Source organism: Drosophila ananassae, chromosome 3L (assembly GCF_017639315.1).
Source record: "Drosophila ananassae strain 14024-0371.13 chromosome 3L, ASM1763931v2, whole genome shotgun sequence".
In the NCBI taxonomy this organism is placed as follows: Eukaryota; Metazoa; Arthropoda; class Insecta; order Diptera; family Drosophilidae; genus Drosophila; species Drosophila ananassae.
The window spans coordinates 14,532,383-14,554,865 of record NC_057929.1 but is presented as its reverse complement, the minus strand read 5'-3'; the positions used below and the strand labels follow the sequence as shown (position 1 = coordinate 14,554,865).

General features: G+C 39.9%; 4 protein-coding genes across 6 annotated transcripts; 2 read left to right on the top strand and 2 right to left on the bottom strand.

The window, feature by feature from the left end:
• The first annotated feature begins 166 nt into the window (after window positions 1-166).
• On the top strand, window positions 167-1,624 carry LOC6494239 (programmed cell death protein 2). The gene is made up of 3 exons (XM_001960644.4): window positions 167-494; window positions 553-637; window positions 693-1,624. Exons 1-3 carry the CDS (start codon window positions 226-228, stop codon window positions 1,380-1,382), a joined length of 1,044 nt encoding a protein of 347 aa, XP_001960680.1. The 5' UTR covers window positions 167-225; the 3' UTR covers window positions 1,383-1,624.
• Window positions 1,379-4,320, bottom strand: LOC6503221 (N-alpha-acetyltransferase 35, NatC auxiliary subunit homolog). Of its 2 annotated transcripts, XM_001967671.4 has the most exons (7): window positions 4,221-4,320; window positions 4,063-4,156; window positions 3,611-3,983; window positions 2,980-3,550; window positions 2,738-2,919; window positions 1,638-2,681; window positions 1,379-1,580 (listed from the first exon to the last, which is right to left on the bottom strand). In XM_001967671.4, exons 2-7 carry the CDS (start codon window positions 4,071-4,073, stop codon window positions 1,440-1,442), a joined length of 2,322 nt encoding a protein of 773 aa, XP_001967707.1. In that variant the 5' UTR covers window positions 4,074-4,156; window positions 4,221-4,320; the 3' UTR covers window positions 1,379-1,439. The 2 variants fall into 2 exon arrangements, with proteins under 2 accessions (XP_001967707.1, XP_014759065.1); XM_014903579.3 differs by having other exon boundaries at window positions 3,611-3,980; window positions 4,063-4,246.
• Window positions 4,321-4,949: 629 nt separating this feature from the next.
• On the top strand, window positions 4,950-21,875 carry LOC6494240 (arylalkylamine N-acetyltransferase 1). Of its 2 annotated transcripts, none has more exons than XM_032450271.2 (4): window positions 4,950-5,215; window positions 19,976-20,128; window positions 20,978-21,130; window positions 21,204-21,875. In XM_032450271.2, the coding sequence occupies exons 2-4, from the start codon at window positions 20,015-20,017 to the stop codon at window positions 21,642-21,644; spliced, it is 708 nt and encodes a 235-aa protein (XP_032306162.1). In that variant the 5' UTR covers window positions 4,950-5,215; window positions 19,976-20,014; the 3' UTR covers window positions 21,645-21,875. The 2 variants fall into 2 exon arrangements, with proteins under 2 accessions (XP_032306162.1, XP_001960678.1); XM_001960642.4 differs by lacking the exon at window positions 4,950-5,215 and adding an exon at window positions 18,501-19,204.
• Window positions 21,787-22,482, bottom strand: LOC6496312. The gene has a single exon (XM_001960641.3). It carries the CDS (start codon window positions 22,343-22,345, stop codon window positions 21,938-21,940), a length of 408 nt encoding a protein of 135 aa, XP_001960677.2. The 5' UTR covers window positions 22,346-22,482; the 3' UTR covers window positions 21,787-21,937.
• Between the last annotated feature and the right edge of the window lies 1 nt (window position 22,483).

Below are 22,483 nucleotides of genomic sequence, written 5' to 3'. Positions count from 1 at the left end.
ATGAGGAACAAAGAATATTTTTGTCATTACTGTTATCTTTTGGTATTGCTAATCTGAACAAGCCATTTTGTTTGTTCAGCGGAAATACATTTTTCTGCACAGAGAGGGACTTCCCCTTTAAATTATCGATAAAATGATGCTAACTCTGTTACTTTTCTGTTATCAATTAACAGAAGCTCTTCTTATGTTATCATACGGTCACATTGAGCACGAGTTTCCATAAACATGGAAATAGATTTGGGTTTCGCGGAAAAACAGGATGATATTGCCTGGCTGAGCAACCGATACTTTCCCAGCAAGCTCGGTGGGCAGCCCGCCTGGCTGGAGCTGGAAGCCCTGCCTGCCACTTCAGTGCTACAGTGCAGCAAGTGTAAGGCTCCGAAATCCTTCCTGGCTCAACTCTATTCCCCATTCGAGGATGAGTTCAACTTCCATCGCTCCATATACGTGTTTTTGTGCCGCAATCCGGACTGCCAGCAACCTCAGGATTCAAGGTAAGTCTTTGTCAATTTGTTCTAGAACACAAAAAATAACTTTTTAAATCAAAAACAGCAATTTCACGGTGTTGCGATCCCAATTACCCTTAAAGAACAAGTTCTTCTCTGAGGAGGATCCAGATGACGAGGGCGATCCATTGGTAAGTCAATGAGGTATTCCCTTCTCATATTATATTCAATTTTGTTGCTCCGTAGCCGGCTATTCCTTGCCTGAAGAAGCTTTGCGCCGCCTGTGGTTGCCTGGCTCCTCACACCTGCAGCAAGTGCAAGTCCATCCACTATTGTTCCTCTGAACACCAACGTGCCCACTGGCCTCAGCATAAGCCCAATTGCGGGTCTTCCAATAGTGCCAGCCATGAACCACTAAGCAATGTGCTGCTTCCAGAATTCGAAATTGTTATGGACAGTAATCCAACAAATTCAGCGGAAGACAAAAAGGACGACGAGACACGTTTGGCAGAGTTCGAGGAATTGGAGGCGAGTGGCAAGACGGGCGAACTAAGCAACGTGTCCGAGGCAGAGCTGGACAAGTACTTTGGGCAGACGGCGGCAGCGGATGACAAGACATTCCGTCAGTTCAAGAAGCAAACGGCAGCGGAGCCGGAACAGATAATACGCTACCAGCGTGGTGGCCGTCCATTGTGGATCACAGATACCACCAAAACGGTACAAGATCGGTTAGAGTCACTATCCAACTGCAGTGCTTGTGGCGGAGCTCGTCAGTTCGAGTTCCAGATCATGCCCCAGACGCTGACCCTGCTGGAAGATGAAAACCTCGACTGGGGTGTTCTAGCGGTCTATACGTGTGCCAAGAGCTGTCCCATCGAGGGCTATGTGGAGGAGGTGCTCGTCAAACAGGACATTGTATCTGAAGAGCAGAGTTGACATTAAAATGCATACGTATAAATTTATTTTGTCAATTGCGGAACACAAGAACACGATCTACTTCAGTTTAATGATTGGGAAATAGTTGTGTTTAGAGAAGTCAAATTCAGGCTGTCGTTTCACTTCCTTCTGGTGCCCGCGGGCCAGTACGTTCATCACCACAAAGTTAGTGCGCGCAATTTGCAGAAGATCCAGCATCTGTTGAAGGAAAAATTTATTAAACTTAAAAGCTTTAATGAAAATAGCTTGTCTTACTTCCTGGTCTGGGTTCTGGATGCTTTCCAGGACGTTCCGCGCCTGGTCAAAGTGCTTGGCGGCGTAGCTATAGAGCTCCTCAGCGCTGGGTCGCATCATATGGTCCCGGATGTTCTTGAATTCTACGTACGAGACAGGCGGAGGACTGGTGAGCGTGGCGAAGGGCAGGAAGCGACGATTGTATCGAATCTCCTCATTGTCGAACTTGGACAGCGGCAGTCGCACGCGTCCATCTTTGGTCAGAGCGCCCATCGCCTTGTACATGCCCCCGCAGAGGCTGAGCAGGGCGTGGTAAAAGACTATTTCGGCACGATATGGTCGCTGTTGCTTTTTATTTTTCTTCGGCTTGGCAGCCTTGCGGTTCTTCGCAGCTCCACCGCTGCCACTGTTGGACTGAATCTTGCTTTGATGCTCGGCGTACTCCTCCTGGGCCAGCAGGATGTTCTCGGTTCGCGTGAGGGCAGAGACGAGGAAGCCTACTAGGAACTCGTATGGATACCAGTATATGTACAGGAACTCGTGCACGGCGTAGAGTTCCAATTCGAAGCCGGACATGAGGAAGATGAACATTGCACGGAAGCAGTTGTACAGCACCCACGTGGAAAAGTGAGTGCTGTGCTTAAGGGCTGTGGACAGAGGCTCGTTGCCCTCCATGGCCTTCTCGTTGGCCAATTGATTCATTAGAGAGTCTAACCGCGCGGCATCCACTTGAATGGTATCAAAGTTCTCGATCAGACGCGCCAGCTTGTCCCGCTGACGGGCGCGATTGAAGCCGCAGATGCGGATGAACTGCGTGAATGTGTTCATATTGATGCAGTATCGGAAGAAGTTTTCCAGGTGCTGTTGCACTTTAGGATCGGCGGCCACAGGATGCTTGGTATTCAGAACGGGCGGCGAGTTGAAGATTTGCACTGAATGGCGGAGAAATTGCTTCATGGGCTGCTTTCCGTGCGCCACCCGGATGTTGGCGCTAAACAGACTTTGTAGCACACTTCTGGACAAAATGCACTGGCCCGACTTTTTGCTGTACTCGATGAAGAAGTTCTGGAAGGAATAAGACATTTTTCCAGTGCTTCCACCACCTATGATTTTGGACTTACCAGCGCCGAGTAGTAATCCTTATGCCTAATGACTTTGCAGGCGTATTTAAAGCGCGTAACCATCTCCTCCAGAAATTGGTAACTGGCCGGACGGTCCCTGATCTTAATACTACGCGGAAATGCAGGAGGTTGGCTTCGGTCGTGGATGCGTGGCGAGAAGCCCATAGGATTCGGTGCCTCAGCTAGGGCATCATAATAGTATTATTACAATAGTAGAATTGTACCAATCGATGACTACTTACAGCCCTTTTCAGGTTGGGTACCCCTGTCCAGAGTCCGTCGTATCAAAGGCAGGAGTTCGGAGGCTACATTGAGGTTCTTGTAAATTTCATTCATGGTCTCCTCGCTGCTTTCAATGTTTGCCATTTGCTCCACTTGGTAGATCACTTGGAAGAGATGCCGCATGAAACGAAGCCGATGCACGACCGCCATCCAATCCTCTGGTGCCGCAAGCTGCTTGCTTTTCCGCACCAGCTCGTCCTCAACCTCCTTGAGTGACCCGAAGATGGTCGCGGGTTGAGCCTTTTCGGCTCCCAACAGAGCAGAGTTTCCGTATAACTGGAAGTCCTCCTCCTCGTTGACGGCGGCCCCGGCAATTATGTTCTTGATGACCACGATGAGATTGCGGACAGCAGTACAAAAGACTCGAAGCGCCTTGTCCTTTATCTTGGACGGAGCGTGCAGGTACAGGCAGGTGAAGAGCACTTGGTCCATGGAGTTGCCCTCCAGCCAGGACACGATGCAGGAGAAGAGAGCATCAAAGATTCCTATCAGTTCGGAGGGCGTGAGATCATCCAGCTTGATGGCGCCCATCTGAAATGATAAAGGGGGGCTTAGTATCATGGGGAATACAAAATAATCTATGAAACCCACAGCTATGGCCGCCTCAAAGGAGGGCGGCGGCAGGTCCTGCTTGTCGAAACCCATTCCTACATCCATCTTGGGGTCCATGATTTCAATGGCGGACATGGCCTCGAAAAGGCCAAAGAGCATGTCCTGCGCCAGTTCACCCGGCTGCAGCTCTGCACAAGCGTCATGGAACTCCTTGGTGACATCTACCCAGCCATGCATCGGATACTGGGTGATGTCCTCCGCAGCACTGCCGCTCCGCATGACCCGTTGGACCTCCGGGTCAAGGAATCCGCACTCGCTGGCGCTCCACTCATCCTGCTCAGAGCTGCTGGCACGTGCTGCTGCTGCTGCGGCCGCAGTGGCTGCCTGGAAGTCGGGTGGTTCCACAACACTGCTGCGAAAGATATTAATATGCGACGAAAGATATGTAGATACATCTGTAAGTAACCACCGCCGGGGACTGGCTGTCTCACCTTCCGTTCATTGTTTATTGTTCTGCGCTGCCCGGGAAAGTCGCTGCCTATGTCTTAGTTGGACGTTGAGCTAGCGGGCAACCTGTGGCTCGATCTGATCCCAAAATTCTTTTATTTATAAAAGTTTAACTTTTAGTATGGCAAAATATGTAACTTACAGTGTGACCAGGCAGCTAACAATAGAAAAGGTCATGAGCCCGGTGCATACCAAAAATACCAATGCTAATACTGACAGGGAAAATGTTTTGTTAAATTGAACTTTTTGTGAAGCTTTTAAAGAAATTTATTGTTTCTAAATATAAATTTCTTCTAAGAGCTGTTTAATACATATTATCTCAGTATAATTTACAAAATATTTGGTTTTCCCGCCCAATTTTAAACTTTTTTCAGCCCTGGTACTATTAACAGAAGCCCACTTCCATTAACAGTGGCCAGACGTTACATCGTTTGAAATTTTTAAAATTGCTGATTCAGATAAAAAACGCATAAACAAGAAAGAAGCATTGCAAAAATGCAATGCAGTTCATTGGACTGTCGCCAGCCCATTAACTAAACTAAATGAATGAATCTGCAAGCCAGCAGTTTTCATGAGTAACTCGGCAAACAGCCAGAAACAAGCAGAATTGTTTCGAAGCTGATAAAAGACAGACATGAACAGAGACCTTAACTCGTATCTCTATGCTCAAAAAACAAGCCATGAACTAGAGCATTCCCAGAATTCTTATCAGCCAATAGAAGGCACATGTGCGGCCGCTGTTATCGAGGAGTTAAAATCATTACGGAAAAGCTCGCTCACGGTCCGGACTTTTACTCGGGACTTTCACGCGAACCAATGCCAAATCACGGTAATTCGGGGTTGAGTCTGAATCGAGTCCGCTACAAATAGCCAAATTAAAGCCGTGCGGCGAACTCATCGAATGCCCGTGGTACGCTGCCGCCGTTGTAAAGTATCCGAGGGGTTGAATTGGTTTGTTTACAACAGTTCTTTCTCAGTTGCTAACGGTTCATCGGACGACACGGAACGCCACCGGACGCGCGCAAAATCAAACGTATTCCGAAAACACGGAAGGCCGTCAATTTAGTCGAGCACCGACCATTCATCCGATCTAAAGGAGGCGGCATATTAGGGTCTACTTATTAGCCAATTTCACGCGTAAGTTGTCGACAAAAATAAGTCTTCAAATTTTAATTATAGAATATAAATTCAAAGTGTTGTTGGCGTTTTTTTCTCGTGTTGACATTTACTTTGCCGCCAAATGTTTCTCATTTCAAGTTCGGCGAAAATAAAACACGAAATTCTCACTATAAAATATATAAGTAGTGTATCCACAGATACACTTAATGTATCTGCAAATACCCTAGATAACGAATCCCCCATAAAACCAGTATACCCTGCCATACCTATCAAATCGTATATAAACAACATTCCAGAGCCTACTGTGGGAATAATTCAAATAGGCTAGACACAAACCCTTTCCCATAGCATTATCATTGGCATCCAGACATAAACATAGACATAAACCATTCACACGCCTTTATCGACGACAGTAGACGTAAACATCAAACCCCTTTTGCTCCAAATTCATAAACAAGTGCCCATCCTGGGAACCTACATGTCAGCATAAAGCTCTGACCAATCAAAACTATTCAACCAAAGTCCATCTATGCTGCCAGCGTCGCTGTCACCGATAAAAGCTATAGTTATAAGAAAATTGAATTTGTAAAATCAGTTTTATAATCAACGATCAATCCAATAGGATATCTTTATAACTCATTCTTGAATTTAATAATAAAACTTATAAAATAAAAATCCTAATTTTTATTTTTTTATTTTAAATCGGGAATTAAAACATATAATTGGCGCAGTCGGTAGGATACAATTATCCTCGCGTGTTTTAAGTATCGAACTAAATACATCGCGAATTTATTGTATCCGCAAAACGAATCTATAAACATTTCTAAACATTAGTGAAATCACGAATGAGGATTTCTAGTGTGAAGTGCAACAAACAGTACATAAAAAATTTTAATACCAGGGAACTCAGCATTAGTCAAATCACGAATGAGGATTTCTAATGTCTATTTGAAATAAACAAATAAAATAAAATTATTAACATAATCAAGACAATTTAAAAAATAAAAAAACATATATATACCAAATTAAATAAATAAACTTTAAAATGCAATCTGAACAAGCATCCACATCAGCTGCAGCAAGGCACATCCTGTCTGACAGCAATATGAATCATTTCTTCATGCAACTAAAACAAATTGACAAATTTGATGGTGATACAATGTATTTAGCACTATTTATAAAAAGTGTTGATAACTTGATTACCCAATACAAAACAACATCGTCTACTCAGAATGAAATCATTCAAGGAGCTATCCTAAACCTCATCGTTGGACCTGCACGTACAATTCTTCTTAGGAATTCAACCCAGGACTGGAATGAATTAAGAACCTTACTCATCAGTGAATTCAACTCATCAAAACCCCCACATCTTATGATCATGGATTTACATAAAATTAAATATCAGAATAGTTTACGTAAGTTTATTGATGATTTAGACAAACAGACAAGTAAAATTTGTAATAAGTTAAGTCTGGATAATAATGCAGCAAACACTGTTATATTTTCAAGAATATTAGGTGATCATATAGCAGAAGTAATTCGTGAAAAATTACCATTACGAGTGTACATATCTATATGCAAATACGATATATCAACTCCAACTAAATTAAAACAAGCTGCTCAAGCTGTAGGTCTTTATGATGATGATGATATATATAATTTTTCCCGAAGTGTTGAAAATCGATATAATATACCAATGGTCTCCACATCTAATACTTCTAATACTAATAATTCTAATAATAATCAAAGGGACAGAAACCAAAATTTCAATCAGAATGTAGGAAACAATAGGAGTCAAAATTATAATAATCGTGGGACATATAATTATCAACAAAGACAAAATACTTTTGATTCAAATAGAAATTTTAATTCAAACTATAATAATAATTATAGATACTCTCAAAATCCTTCAGGTCAAAACTCTCCAAATTATAATCGATCTGTTAATGTTCCTCAAAAACAATCAGACCAACAGAATAGACCAGAACCAATGGAAATAGTTGAAAATTTTCAGACACAAGCCTCGGAAGAAACACAACAGCAATAAAAATAAAAATTGATAATAGACCATGCATTTGCCTTATTGACACAGGTTCCAGTATAAGTTTAATAAATGAAAATTTTTTAAAATATCCAATTAAAGAAAATAATATAAAAGTTCAAACAGTAGGAAATTCAGTCACTTTGAATAAATCCATTGAATTTATAATTCCAAAATTATTTAAATCAAAACAAAAATTTTTTGTCAAAGAATTTTCCAATCATTACGATTTTCTTTTAGGACGTAATATTTTAAACCTTACATCAGCCCAAATAGATTTTGGAAAGAATACTGTTAAACTAAATAATTACGAATTTCCAATGATCAATATAATAAAGGAACATAACAAAAATTATACAAACATGTTAGAGGATGAAGAACACATTTACGCATTGGAAACAGAATTAAAAACTAGTTATATTCGAGATGATCATCTCAACAGTGAGGAAAAATCGGCACTACATTCTCTAATGTCCAAATTCTTTGATATTCAGTATCATGAGGGTGACAATTTGACCTTCACAAATGAAATCAAACATAAAATAAAAACTAAACATGAAGATCCCATTTATAGAAGACCATATACTTATCCCTATATTTATGACAATGAAGTAGAAAACCAAATAGCAGATATGATTAAACAAGGTATTGTCCGCAAATCTAAATCTCCTTATTGTAGTCCTATAGTAATAGTACCCAAGAAAATGGATGCATCGGGCATTCCAAAATTTCGTATGGCTATTGATTACAGAGGACTTAACGAGATAACTATTGACGATAAATTCCCCATTCCCAATATGGATGAAATACTAGATAAGTTAGGAAAATGTCAATATTTTACAACGTTAGATCTGGCAAAGGGATTCCATCAAATTGAAATGGACCCAAGATCAATTCAAAAAACAGCCTTTTCCACCAAGAAAGGACACTATGAATATACTAGAATGCCTTTCGGTCTAAAAAATGCTCCTGCTACATTCCAGCGATGTATGAATAATATTCTTCACGATATAATAGGAACTCATTGCCTAGTATATTTAGATGATATTATTATATTTTCGACCTCCTTACAAGAACATATTCAGTCCCTTCAAAAAGTCTTCGTCCGATTAAGAAAATCCAATCTTAAACTTCAATTAGATAAATGCGAATTCATGAAAAGAGAAACAGAATTTTTAGGCCATATAATTACTACTGAAGGAATTAAAACAAACCCAAATAAAATTCAAGCTATTCACGATTTTAAAATTCCAAGTACTCCTAAACAAATTAAATCATTTATTGGTCTTTGTGGATTTTACCGAAAGTTTGTTAGAGAATTTGCAAAAATTGCTAAACCAATGACCCAGTGCCTTAAGAAGGGTTCAAAAATAAATGTCAAAGATAATAATTACGTTGAAGCATTTGAAAAATTAAAAACACTAATTACAAATGATCCAATCCTTAGATATCCAGATTTTGAAAAAACATTTGAATTAACTGCTGATGCTAGTAATTATGCTTTAGGAGCTGTCCTAGCTCAAGAAGGTAGACCAGTTTGCTATGCAAGTAGAACATTAAATGATCATGAAATAAATTATTCAACTATCGAAAAAGAGTTATTAGCCGTAGTCTGGGCAACTAAGTACTTCCGACCCTATCTATTTGGAAGAAAATTTAAAATTACATCCGATCATAAACCACTAGTTTGGTTACACAATATTAAAGAACCTAATATGAAATTACAAAAATGGAAAATATATCTTAGTCAATATGATTGTGGTATGAATTACATTAAAGGAAAGGAAAATTATGTAGCAGACGCCTTATCTAGGCTACCTAAAAAAGAATCAAATAATGAACAACTAGAAGAAACATTTCAAAACGAAGATGATTTACAAAGCACAGGAGCTACTATACATAGCGCCCAAGAAGATAATGGCAATTGTATTCAGATTACAGAGCGTCCAATTAATGTTTTCAGTCACCAATTAATATTTGAAAAGGGAAATGAAGATAGTAATGAATTAGTCCGGTATTTTAATAAAACAATTAATACAATAAAATATAGTAACATGACGGAACGTACAGCAAAAGATATTATTCTTAAATTTGTATGTGGACACAATTTTGTAATGTACATAAATAATGACGAAGATTTCGCAATATTTCAAAGGGCTTTCATGGAATTAATTAAACCAAATTTGGGAACAAAATTAATGAAAGCATCAGTAATACTTCCTAATATATCTACCTACGCAGATTTTCACGAGAAAGTAATTAATATTCATGAGAAAACTATTCATCAAGGTATTAAAAAAACATATGAAGATTTTAAAGCTAAATACTATTTTCCAGATGCACAAAAATTAATCCAAAATATAATTAATAAATGCGATATTTGTAATTTATGCAAGGCAGAACATAGAAAAGTAGCATTAACATTTGAAAAAACCCCTGAAAGTAAAAATATCCGTGAAAAATATGTAATTGACTATTATTTTATTGATCAAAGAAAATTTTTAACTTGTATTGATATCTATTCAAAATTTGTTTCAATTATAGAAACTCATACCACAGATTGGATCGAAAGTAAAAAAGCATTACTTAAAATATTTAATATGTTAGGTAAACCAAAAATAATAAAAATGGATCAAGATCCCGGATTAGTATGCAAATCATTACAAAATTGGTTAGAAAAAGAAAATATTGAGATCGAAATTACTAGTAGCAAGAATGGTATAGCTGATATAGAAAGAGTTCACAAAACAATTAATGAAAAATTACGAATCATAAATACACTTAATGATGCTGAAGACAAGCTCATGAATATCGAAAAAGCTACATATGTTTATAATCATGAAATAACACATGACACTACAGGTAGAACACCTGCTGAAATATTTATTTTCGGTATGAAACCTAATAAAAATGTCCAAAAAATAAAAGAATCAAAAATTGATAAAATTAATGAAAAACGGGAAGAGTATGAGGTAGATTTAAATTATGCAAAAGTTGAAAAAGATATGAAACGTAAGCCGAAACTTGTTAATCCATTTAAGAAAACAGGAAAAATTATACAAAAAGATGAAAAACACTGGCAGGAAATAAATAGGGGTCACAAAGTAATAAAACACAAAAGTAAATTTAAAAAACTTAAAAAACGCAATTTTTCTCGTTATTCCAGAAATGTTGAAAATTCTGACTCTGATATTGAAAGTGATAATAATAGTACCATGGACAACGTTACCATTAATAACGGCTCAACAAATTAGTATTGTCCCAATTACTTCAAAAAATGGCTATTTACTATTGAATACAGGAACTATAAAAATACCTCTTAATTACGAACACCACATGATAGAAATAAATCAAACAAAAATATTAAATACATACCAAGAATTTATAAAATATGAAAATTTATATAAAACAATTCCAGATATAGCATTAGCACTTAAACAATTAAAACATGAAATAAAAGGGATTATCCCATCAAATAGACAAAAACGGGGATTAGTAAATATTGTAGGATCAGCTCACAAATATTTGTTTGGTACACTAACAGAAGAAGATAAAAAAGAATTAGAAGTAAAATTAAATAATATAAAAGAAAATATGATAGAAAATTCAGAATTTAATGAAATCATTGGTATAATAAATAAACATACAGAAGACATAAATAAATTAATACGGGAAGAAGAGGAAAATGAAGCCTTGCACCTTTTTAGATACTCTTTACACATTTTTCTAGAATACATTGAAGATTTACAAATGGGGATTCAGTTAACAAGAATTGGAATATTTAATCCTAAAATATTAAAACATGAAGAGTTAGATGACATTAATGAAGAAAAATTATTATCAATAAAGACTTCAGCTTGGATATGCAGTCAAACCAAAAATACTTTTATTTTAGCCCATATACCAACATCTTTTAATGAAACTCAAAAATACAGAATAATTAAATATCCAGATAATTTAGGCCGCCAAATTGACATAAATGATAAATTTGAATATTTTATGAATAATAATAAAAGTGTTTATTATTTGGAAAATTCTGCAAATCCTTTAGTGGATGTAATGGATCAAAAATATTTAGTAACTGACCAATGTATTTCAAAGATCCTTACAAATCAATTAGCAATTTGTCAACACACTTTTATTTCAGAAAAAGAATTTATAAAATACATTGAACCAAATATTGTAATAACATATAATTTAAGTAAAACGCAAATTAACCAAAATTGTGAATTATTTAATAAAACAATTGAAGGAAATAATATTATACAATTAAGCCAATGTACACTTGAAATAAGAAATATCAAATTCACTACTTCAAAGAATATAAATGAATATAAAATAATATTGTCAAGTACCAATGTAACTCTACATGAACCAACACCAATTTTAAAACTTAAAGAATCATTAATCAAACAACAAAAACAAGATATTGTCTACAAATGGATTGTATTTATAAGCCTAATACTTATAGTTGTAAGCATAACAATTTATATAATATTCACTTATAAGCGTTTAGCCAACCACAAAGAAATTGTTGTCGAATTCAACAAGGATGTTGAAATTTCTAAAGGAGGGGCGAGTAGTGTATCCACAGATACACTTAATGTATCTGCAAATACCCTAGATAACGAATCCCCCATAAAACCAGTATACCCTGCCATACCTATCAAATCGTATATAAACAACATTCCAGAGCCTACTGTGGGAATAATTCAAATAGGCTAGACACAAACCCTTTCCCATAGCATTATCATTGGCATCCAGACATAAACATAGACATAAACCATTCACACGCCTTTATCGACGACAGTAGACGTAAACATCAAACCCCTTTTGCTCCAAATTCATAAACAAGTGCCCATCCTGGGAACCTACATGTCAGCATAAAGCTCTGACCAATCAAAACTATTCAACCAAAGTCCATCTATGCTGCCAGCGTCGCTGTCACCGATAAAAGCTATAGTTATAAGAAAATTGAATTTGTAAAATCAGTTTTATAATCAACGATCAATCCAATAGGATATCTTTATAACTCATTCTTGAATTTAATAATAAAACTTATAAAATAAAAATCCTAATTTTTATTTTTTTATTTTAAATCGGGAATTAAAACATATAATTTATACACATTTGTTCTCTAGGCCCACACGTCCTAATTAAATACAAAACACACAATACTTAAGCGCCCGAAAGCCGCAAGAGACGCGACTATTTGGCAGGCGACCAAATCAAATTATTAAAATTGTCTAACAGTATAAAGTGAAAAAAGATTTACGTTAACATGTGCCAAGAACTGTTCGTGTTTGCAAGCCCAGAAGAGTGTTAAGATCAGAGAGATTCTCTAATCTACATATGATCCCTGGAAATGACCTGAAAGTAATAAATATACGTACTTACTGATTACTAACTGATCATATATTGAAGGAGAGCCCATGAGATAAGATATTTTCTTATCGTTTTCCAAATAAACATTGTATCTCTCCTTCTAATCAAATTGAAGTATGGGCGGCACTTCAAGTCAATGAAAACATCATAGAACTTGGAGATAAGATGGCTGGGAATGTTCGTGGCAATCGATTCAGGATATTGTTGGTTACTTAACCCGTTGTCAAGGCAAACATTGGGGGCGAACTTAAAGCTGACCGGGGCGTGACAGTTGACCAAATTTAATCGCGGCCCACACGCACGTTCAAGCTGTCAATAACAAGCAGACGAACAAATAAAACGAGCAATGAAAATCACAGTCCTGGGCTAGTAATACAAATATGTGGAAAACAACTTATTTCTTCTTTCCGTTTCCACAATCCTCCGCCCCAGGCTTATGTGTACAACACACACACACACACATTCGATGGGAAAACAAGCACATATGTATCCTATTTATTTCAATTGATTCGGGGGCAACGTTGCGTATGAGCAATGCCAATGGCAACTTTTTGCCAGCAAAGAAGAAATGCCAGGAATCCCTGCCAGGCAAGCATCCTTGCTGCCCTCGGTTCTGTACAGCATTTTGTATCGATTTGATTGGATTCCATTCCAATTGATGAGGCCAGGCCGCCCTTGTGGGTTTCTGGTTTTCTGGCTTTTTAATACGCTCCAATAAAGCTGACGGAGCGCTTGGCACGCCCGACTTCATCCCAGTTAATTGGATTTAAGCAAATGACCCAGCCGGGCAAACAGGCAATAACTAAAGTGGGCTAAACTCTGGGCCAACAAGGACTTCTATTGCAAAGCGAAAAAGTTCTGCGTCCTGTTTTTGTGAATTATGGACGACCGTTTCTCATCCAATCTCATTAAATAAATGAAAGTGCATGAATATTTCAGGTCCAGTTTCCTATTCAGAAAGTTCGGGCGGGCAAACTTAATTCATAAAGCCCTTAATCCCATGAAGAGAAGCCTTTGTCAATTAGTCAGTGCGGTTGGAGGGCTTAAAGAGTCAAGCAATTAGGCTAAAATGTTTACTGCCTCGGCAATCCGCCCCACCGCGCCTCAAATCAGTGACAAAAAGGACAACTCAAGAGTCTCATCTCCCGATTTAAAGGGCCCTCACCAGCCCGGGCCAAACAATAACAATGAAAACACATCAAAATCAATCTGTCAACAAAAGTCGACCCTCCGCCATCAGCCCACCGCCAAACTTGCTGACAACAGACTCCCCGTCCTGGAGGATGGAACAGAAAACTGACAAAGCGTCCTGACTACGTGCCGTACAAAAGTCCTGCCGGCGATGATTACGTTGGGGAGGAGCACGAGCAGGAGTCCCTCAAGTATTTAAAACGCCCTTCAGCCGTAGTCATGGCAGACTGAATCCCATTACCATCCTCAAAGGAGGCGGTGGCAGTCCTCCTGCCGGATCTCATTTTATTACAAGAGGAAAGACAAACAGCAAAATGGCGCCAACATTGTCAGAGTGTCAGCTTGTTGCTGTTTCTGTTGCTTTTGCCGCTTCCCTTGCTGCAGGCAGCCGAGCGGCAATGGCCATAATGAGGATGCCGCGCGGATGCCTCTGGTACTGCCTGCAGATGATAATGATGATGCCCAGTGGTGCACGGCTTTTGTTGGCTTCCTGCCAGCAATTTGTGCTGCCATACGTACTGTCAACACTGAGAGAAATAAATTTCATTTACATCCAACTAGATTATGGTTGAGTATGACTCTTAATCCTATCACTAGAGACACATGATTTCTCTAAATGTAACTTGTGCAGTGTGGCATACAGGGCGAATGCGCAATGTGTCGTTGTCAGGAAAGCTGCATCCTGTTGCCTGGCAAAGGGAAATGGAAACAGTCTGAAAAAGAGGATGGAGGCTGAGGATGCATGTGCCAGCCAGATTAGATGATGCCCAGAGCTTATTGTTGAAAAACAACAATCCCTCCGCAGCAGGGCCTTTGTGTGCCGGCAGATGGCTGAAATTATCTCCTGCCTCGCATTTCATTGGTAAACTAGTCCGGATTGAATTGAGTTGGTATGTGGCCTGGGATTGCAGCTATCCTTTTTGTACAAATGCAAATTCAGGGCAAAGAAAGAAGCCAGGGCCTGGGCCTGTGTCTGGGTCTGGGTATGGGTGGCTCGAATGAATTTAAATGAAGTTTCCCAGCGAATTGAGGAAAAAGCAATTTACAACCTAAATGGGTAATTTGCAGATGCATGATTCTCCGTCGAGGGGCGATCAGAATGCATGGCATATCGGATGGCGAATTAAATAGGCAATTTACATTAAATTGAACAAAAGCTCTCCAATGTGTTAACCATTGTGCGGCCTGATAAATTATTGTTTTTGTCTCGGAATGGTGGTCGTTTCCGTTTCATTTGTGTTTGCTTTCAAACAATTGTGTTTGCCGCAGCTCGTGCACAGCACTTCGATGAGATAAGAGTGTTTTAATGTATTTAGAATGTAACATTAGCGGTCATAAGAAGCGGATTTGAACGTAGATAGTGTTTGCAATGGTTGAACGACTATTTAATACTCATTCTCAGAGGAATTACATGAATCCCTAGTGAGGCCTAAAAGTGTGCTTTAAAATTTGACAAATACCAAAGGCTTCATCAGATAATATTTGATTTAAAGACATACCATATAATATTCTTTTAAATAATAAATGATAAAATAAATATGGTATTCTGAACAAATCAACTTGTAGCTTTTTATACAGACATTGCTTAATTATAGGTTTCAACTTACTTGATCTCCCAGTTTATAAAGATATCTGATATATACAAACAGCATACTCTACTGCTCCTAACTCTACTGTTGCCAAGTGCATTAAATAAATGTGGCAAGTGTAACTCCCACCACTTTGGGGGGCAGACAAAAGCCAAACCGAAGCTGCCGCAGGCAGATAGGGGCGGAACAGTGGGACGGCTGTGGCACTAATTCGATTAGACGAGAAGCGGCTTTAGAACTTTATTAAGCTGAAAAAAACTTTCAATGTCTCGGGTCTTCCCGCCTTCAAGCCCAGCCCGCCTCGTGGCCCCTCCACTTTGGACACTCGATTTCCAGTCACGTTCGACTCTCAAGTCGATCTGGCCAAGTTGTCCAGCCCGAAACTTCAGCGCCGGACTTGGTCCAAGGTGCCGACGGAAATGAATTCCGGCTTGTTGCAGTTGTCGGAAAAGCCACATGCCTGGTGACAAACTTTCAAGTTTATGGACCAAACCTGGCGATTAATTCTGGGCGTTCTGGGGCGAAAAAGCCAGGCCCGATCGATGGCTAACAATACGAATGATTTATGGCGAATGCAAATGCAGTATTGTAATTTATATGACAGCAGTAACTAATTGTGGGTTTCGTTCTGGTCCTCTATTGCAAGTGGAGAGTATTATGGATCTGATTTGCATATTCAAATGATTTATGCACGTGTAGCGCCCAATATGAAAGTTTTCGAATGGGATTACGTAAAAAAATTATTTTACTTCCATTTTAATGCAATATTATTTCATTTCAATCCAGTAAAGAGTATTTAATAATGGAATAGAACAGCTACTAGTTAGATTCTACTATTTAGCATATAAATTGTCGGGGCGACGCCTTCTCATAATGGCAATCCTTAATCAACTTGGCGTTTTCCTTAAATAATTGCCATGTTAATAGGTTTCACACAACACCTGGTAACCTATACTACGGGGCCTTGGACTAGACCCCTGTTTATGATACGAGATCTTGTGGAAAGTTCCCAGCAATTAACTTTTGGCTTAGATATGACAGAGATAAGATATGAAAAGCTGAAGACATCACATTTTATAGAGAGATCTGAGAGGTGTTTAGCTAAACGTTCAATCATTTTGATTGCCAGCCAACTCGGTGATCACTTAAACGGCGTTAATGTGATTTTAATTATCCGTATGCAAACAAAATCGCAACGAGGCGATGACGGCGGGCTGCGCAGCACTTTGAAGTCGTTAATCGCCCCAGAATATCACTCATAACGACAGCATTTCTACAGTGGTGCCAAAAGTGCAGTCAGTTGGGAGATACATTCCGCCCAATAAATTACTCAACATAACACATAATAACATGCTTAATTACCGGCTAGTCTCATGAATAATAATTCCAATTTATAACTTTTAACGCTTTTTAACATTTGTAACTGTCAATTAGTTACATATCAGAGTTTATAGTCTCCTCGGAAACCCGTTTTTGCCATTTTTTGGAAGCTCAATAAACTGAGATTTATTGGAGATCATTATGTGCATGACACTGCAAATGCCGAGATCCAAAAATATCTATAGACACCATGCGCTTAAGTTAACTTAAGTATTGTTTTCCTTAATAAATGCATACGTAAACGTTTATTATTTCATATATGTATATATATATATATATATATATATATTGTTTAAAAAAAGAACGTATTTTAGTCACTCAACTTTGTTTGATTGTAAAAGTACCTTGCACCTGCACCCAAAACTTGAGTCAGAAGCAAAAGAAAGGAAATTTTATAACCATGACAATGAAAAGAGGCGCGACTCTGGTTTCGGGTTATAATTAGTGCTCCAGATCAAGAACAACTGGCCAAATAAAACGAGTTTATTCGGAATCATCCAGCCAGGCGGCAGTCTGGCAAAAAATATTGAAATATGTAAACAAAACTATCTATGAAAATTTTCCAATGACTTCTCATGATAAACAGTTTCGGTGACAATTTGCATTTTTTTGCCTTGCTAATTATGGCCGTAAAAATCACAGACATTTCGCTTCAACGAGCCACACAAAACTAAATGAGAGTCAGCGCTGGGATTTGTGATTTTTTTTCGGAGTATTGGAGCTGAAAACAAAGATGAATTATTAAAAATATTTCCATATTATACGAGTAGTAGGCAGGGTACTTGGGTGATAATTGGCCGGAGAGCGCGCGCGCCAATTTAAACAAACTGTTTCGAGAGCCCGCCGGGGCGAACCCCGGGCGACTGGGGCGAGGAATGTAAATACAGATGCCCCGTCGGTCGGTCGGTCGGTCGGTCCGATTTTGCGGGGGAGGTGCCCCCTACTACCACCACCACCAACTGCCTCGCACCTCACCTCCATAATAGCGTTGTTATTCTTTCTTTTGTCGCATATTAATTGAGCCAGCGGCGTGCGCTCCGTTTGCACGGCCAAAAAGAAAAAAAAAATAAATAAAAAAGAAAACAAAACGCGACAGCTGCGAGCGGAAAGTAAACAAAAACAAAACGATGAATGATTTGGCAAGCCCTCTGCAGAAATCACTCACGGAAAAATACTCATACGCCGTGTTGGACTCGTGCAGTAAAAATATTACTCATACGCCGTGTGGGCTCTCAAGAGGGGATAGTCGTGAAGTTATCTTACAAAATATTCTTTATTTTTTTTAATAAAGCTCTCCTTTAATTGCTTACCTAGCCAACTGACCTTGATAGTTAGCACAACATCACTGCACTAATTTCGAACCTGTTTGCTTGCGGTTGTTTTATTTATTTTTTATTTAAACCCAAAAAAAAAAAAGTCATATAAAATGTCAAAAACCAGTGACCGCAAAACAAGCTGCCCTGTACAGCGGAAGTGCCCGGACGGACTTGTAAGGGAAAGACCCATCTTGGAAAGTCCGATACAGGAAACGGCTGAAAAACTCGATTTGTGGCCGCGAGAGAGAAATCCAGTCACGTTTCCTTCACACCGGCTTGAGTTTCTCCCAGAAAGAGAGCGGTGCGAGGGCCTAGACCGGGTTATATCCCCCATATGTTCGATCCGATCGTCTGGCTGGCTTTATCCAGCTTAACGCTACTCGCGTCTCTCAGTCGCGAACAAACAGCCGCCGGTGCGGGCTCTGTATGCTAAGATCCGATACGATATACGATATATATGCTCTCGCATTTGCGCGAATTTCGATCCGATCTGATCGCTATATAAACTGCAAACGAGGCCGATGTCTGGCATTCATTGTTTGATCTCAGGCGAATCAACGTCCTCGCCAGGATAACACCTGCCTGCAGTTATTCATTCATTGTTAATCTGAGCTTACGTGTGTGCTAGTGACTGACTGTGTACTCTACTGTTTATCAAACCAAAAAAATCAGAAAAAAAATCAGAAAACGGGGGGAAAAAAATCAAATTAAAAACCAAACAGCGCCAAAAAACAAACAAAGACCGTTTGGCACCGAAATAAACACAAAAATCGCAAAACGTGCGCCGCGAAATCCAAAAACCTAAAGGCTTCGGAATCGGGAGAAAAGAATTCTCCATAAATTCTCCATCCATTCCCTCCCCCTAATTTCCTAACATAATTTGTTATTGGCTCGCCGACGTAGAACAAAAGAAAGCATCGGCAGCGGCATCGGCATTGGCATTTTGCAATAAACAAACAAACCAAACACAACACAACCAACTCGCATATCCCTATCCGTATAAAGATCTCCAAAATTGTTTACCATGGAAGTGCAAAAGCTGCCCGACCAGACTCTCATGTCGAGCAATCCGAGCCAGCGCATAATGCTCGATTCCAGATGCGGGGTAAGTGTGTGTCCTCCACCTCCACCCACCATTTCCAGGAGATCCAACCTGTCCCACATGCGTGGGTTTGGATCGGCACTGAAAAGGTCTATAAATACAAGTGGTGCACCCAATAATAGACATAGTATGGATGAGGTCGAGAGTAAACAAAATGAGGAGGAGGCTACTTTGTAAATCAGCGTGTGCGAATTTTCCAAATATTCGCCAGATCGTTTTAATTGCCCAGTCTGGTGGCAGGCGATCTTAACTTGGCGTTAATGGCAGATAAGTTAATGAAACGTGATTTTATATCAGATTTTTCTAATGATCCGCCAATGCAGGTTCCGAAACGTAGATCATTTCCTCCTGAAACTTATGGCTACTAAGAGTGTGAAGTATATTTAGTTTCCTGACGATGACGACAAAATTTTAAATGGTTTTTTTTTTCGACTAGACTCCGACCTTTATTTCAGTTGTACTATAATTTATGACTGCTGTCGGTGGCGTACATGAAAACAAAATTTGAAAAAAGATATATACTATATAGTATATAGTGGTCTGTGGAAATTGGAAATGTCTGGGGGAAAATGCAGGGTTCTGGCGACGTCGTCACACATGTGTGCTATTCGAAAAGAAAAACAATAACAAATATATCAACGTATATACAGAACAAATTAAAATGCCTTTCATCTAAGAGCCATAAATAATAATGTTTGCTCTATGTCGTATGTAGGTTTTTTCCCCCAACCTTAGCACCCATTAACGATTTTATATTTTGTATTTCCTTTGCAGCTCAACGACCTATATCCGATCGCCCGACTGACACAGAAAATGGGAGAAGCTTTAAAAGTGTCGTCCGAGAAGGACTGTCCCTACACCATCGAACTGATCCGGCCGGAGGACGGTGAGGCGGTTATAGCCATGCTCAAGACCTTTTTCTTTAAAGTGAGTGCCCGACATTTCTCACATAAATTCCATGAACAATATATTGTATTCGGAATTCGTTTGCATATCACTGAATCAAGCCAATCAAGCTGAACACCTGCTCACCTGCGTTTCGGGAGTTTTGAATTTATAAGTTCCATTAAACAAAAGTGAATTTAAATAAAATGTTTCCAAAGAATTTCAATTAGTCCGACCGCCACACCACGTGCTCACTTATTCGTTCGATCGTCGTCTTAATTAAGCCTGACTTTATCTCGAAATTCGCACACTAAACTTAAGATTGTAATTAATTCGGGCTTCGCGGCTTGGTGGTTTGGCGTTCGGGAATATATCCCCCTGGTGGGGGGCCTCATTGAACCAGATCGAAATTATTCGGCTGTCGTGAGGCTCATGATCGGGAGCATGATCCATGTCATGGTTAACTTACAGGTCTCGCCATGCATCACGACTCTTGGCTGGCTTCTGAAATCAATATATTAGCTTGATCTTGGCCTGAACTATGTAGACTGGTTTCCCCGCCGGCCAATGAGAACGCTCCCTCGCTAAGACCAAAGACCTATTGGATAATCAAGACCTATATTTATATAATGGCCATATCAAATTAGTATGCATGCCACGCCCCAGTGCCAGCCACAGTTCCGTTCGCAATTCCCCAACTGTCTCTATAAATTATTAGAAAATCGCAGTCCACCTAATGCGTCTATAAATCATTTGAATGGCTAATCAATTCCAAGATCGTGTCGCGTAATTACGATCGCAATTTGTTTAGATTTTGTATCGTTAGATTGGCACTCCAACAGCCTCTTAATGAGTTAAACTGTATCACTCATCGCATTGTTATCTTTTCAGGATGAGCCCCTCAACACATTCCTTGATCTCGGCGAATGCAAGGAGCTGGAGAAGTACTCCTTGAAGCCACTTACCGACAACTGCTCGTACAAGGCCGTCGACAAGGATGGCAAGATCATTGGCATATTCCTAAACGGCCTATTGCGACGTCCGGTAAGTACACAGGATTAAAATTAGTCCATGGAGAGCCTTACTTACTTGAATCTTTCTCCCCAACCCGGATTAGTCCCCCGACGACGTGGCCGGCAAGGCAGCAGATGGCTGTGAACACCCGAAATTCAAGAAGATCCTCTCCCTGTTCGATCACGTCGAGGATAACTTCAACATCTTCGACCTGTACCCCAACGAGAACCTCATCCTGGACGGCAAAATCCTCTCAGTGGACACCAATTACCGGGGACTGGGCATCGCCGGAAGACTTACAGAGCGCGCCTACCAATATATGCGGGAGAACGGCATCAATGTCTACCACGTAGTTTGCTCCAGCCACTACTCGGCTCGAGTGATGGAGAAGCTGGGCTTCCACGAGGTGTTTAACATGCAGTTCGCCGACTACAAGCCCCAGGGAGAGGTGATCTTTAAGCCGGCACTGCCGCATGTCGGCATCCGGATCATGGCCAAGGAGGTGGATGCCAATGCCAAGAAGTCCACGCAAACAAAGCTGTAGACGCAAACCAGCTGCTATAAGCGGCGATTTTGGATTTTTTACTATGTGATCCTTTAGTTCGTAGTTGCGGTGGCGGGTTCCAGGTAGTTCCACGTCAAGTGTCTCCACTATCAATTCAAAGTAGCGTAAACAAACAGTACAATTTACGTATTTATCTAATTTAATTCGCCCGTCGGTAAACATAAGTGTTTCGTGTTTAGAATGAGCTCAAAATAAAAACATTGACTTGAAGTCGTATTAATAACGGGATGATCTGGTGGAGAGGACTATCCGGATGGTGGATCCTGGCCGATCTAACCCCTAACAACACGGACATTGTTCCTGCGCCTGTTGTTCTTGGCCTTGCCGCGCTTAGCCTGGGCTTTCTTAGCTTTCTTAGAGCGGAGCTTCCTGTTCTTGGCCCTGCCGCTGCGAGAGCGAGTGCTGGTGCTGCTGGCAGTGGTGGTTGCAATGCGAATCCTCCGGGTTGCCGAGTACGTCAGACCAGATACCGTCACTATCTTGGCGGGGGCGGTACTCGATAAAGAACTGGATGGTGAAGCCGGGGACGAAGTAGTAGTAGTTGTGGTGGTTGTAGTGTTGGTTTGGGCCTGAGAACCTTCCAGGAAGCAAAGGACCACAAGGCAGGCGCCGGCGAAGAAGATGGTTGACTTCATATTGGTAGTTGGACTATGGTAGATTGAATTATGATCTGATAGCATCGAAGGCAGAGTTTAAATAGTCGTCTGGCTTATTTGCACAGTTTGCAAATCGCCAGCGAAGGTCGGTGGGGATGATATAATTTAAGCATAACACCGAAGAATTTACTTTGCCTTGAACCAAACAAAACAATCAAAAAT

What these genes read in the sequence shown, in the direction of transcription:
- LOC6494239 (XM_001960644.4), top strand. Translation starts at nt 226, where the DNA reads ATGGAAATAGATTTGGGTTTCGCGGAAAAACAGGATGATATTGCCTGG. An exon ending in CAGCAACCTCAGGATTCAAG is followed by an intron (nt 495 to 552) that starts GTAAGTCTTTGT and finishes AATCAAAAACAG; the next exon opens with CAATTTCACGGTGTTGCGAT. An exon ending in ATGACGAGGGCGATCCATTG is followed by an intron (nt 638 to 692) that starts GTAAGTCAATGA and finishes GTTGCTCCGTAG; the next exon opens with CCGGCTATTCCTTGCCTGAA.
- LOC6503221 (XM_001967671.4), bottom strand. An exon ending in CCTTTGAGGCGGCCATAGCT is followed by an intron (nt 3,551 to 3,610) that starts GTGGGTTTCATA and finishes TTATCATTTCAG; the next exon opens with ATGGGCGCCATCAAGCTGGA. An exon ending in AGGATTACTACTCGGCGCTG is followed by an intron (nt 2,682 to 2,737) that starts GTAAGTCCAAAA and finishes TATTCCTTCCAG; the next exon opens with AACTTCTTCATCGAGTACAG.
- LOC6494240 (XM_001960642.4), top strand. Translation starts at nt 19,124, where the DNA reads ATGGAAGTGCAAAAGCTGCCCGACCAGACTCTCATGTCGAGCAATCCG. An exon ending in TGCTCGATTCCAGATGCGGG is followed by an intron (nt 19,205 to 19,975) that starts GTAAGTGTGTGT and finishes TTTCCTTTGCAG; the next exon opens with CTCAACGACCTATATCCGAT. An exon ending in TCAAGACCTTTTTCTTTAAA is followed by an intron (nt 20,129 to 20,977) that starts GTGAGTGCCCGA and finishes TTATCTTTTCAG; the next exon opens with GATGAGCCCCTCAACACATT.
- LOC6496312 (XM_001960641.3), bottom strand. Translation starts at nt 22,345, where the DNA reads ATGCTATCAGATCATAATTCAATCTACCATAGTCCAACTACCAATATG.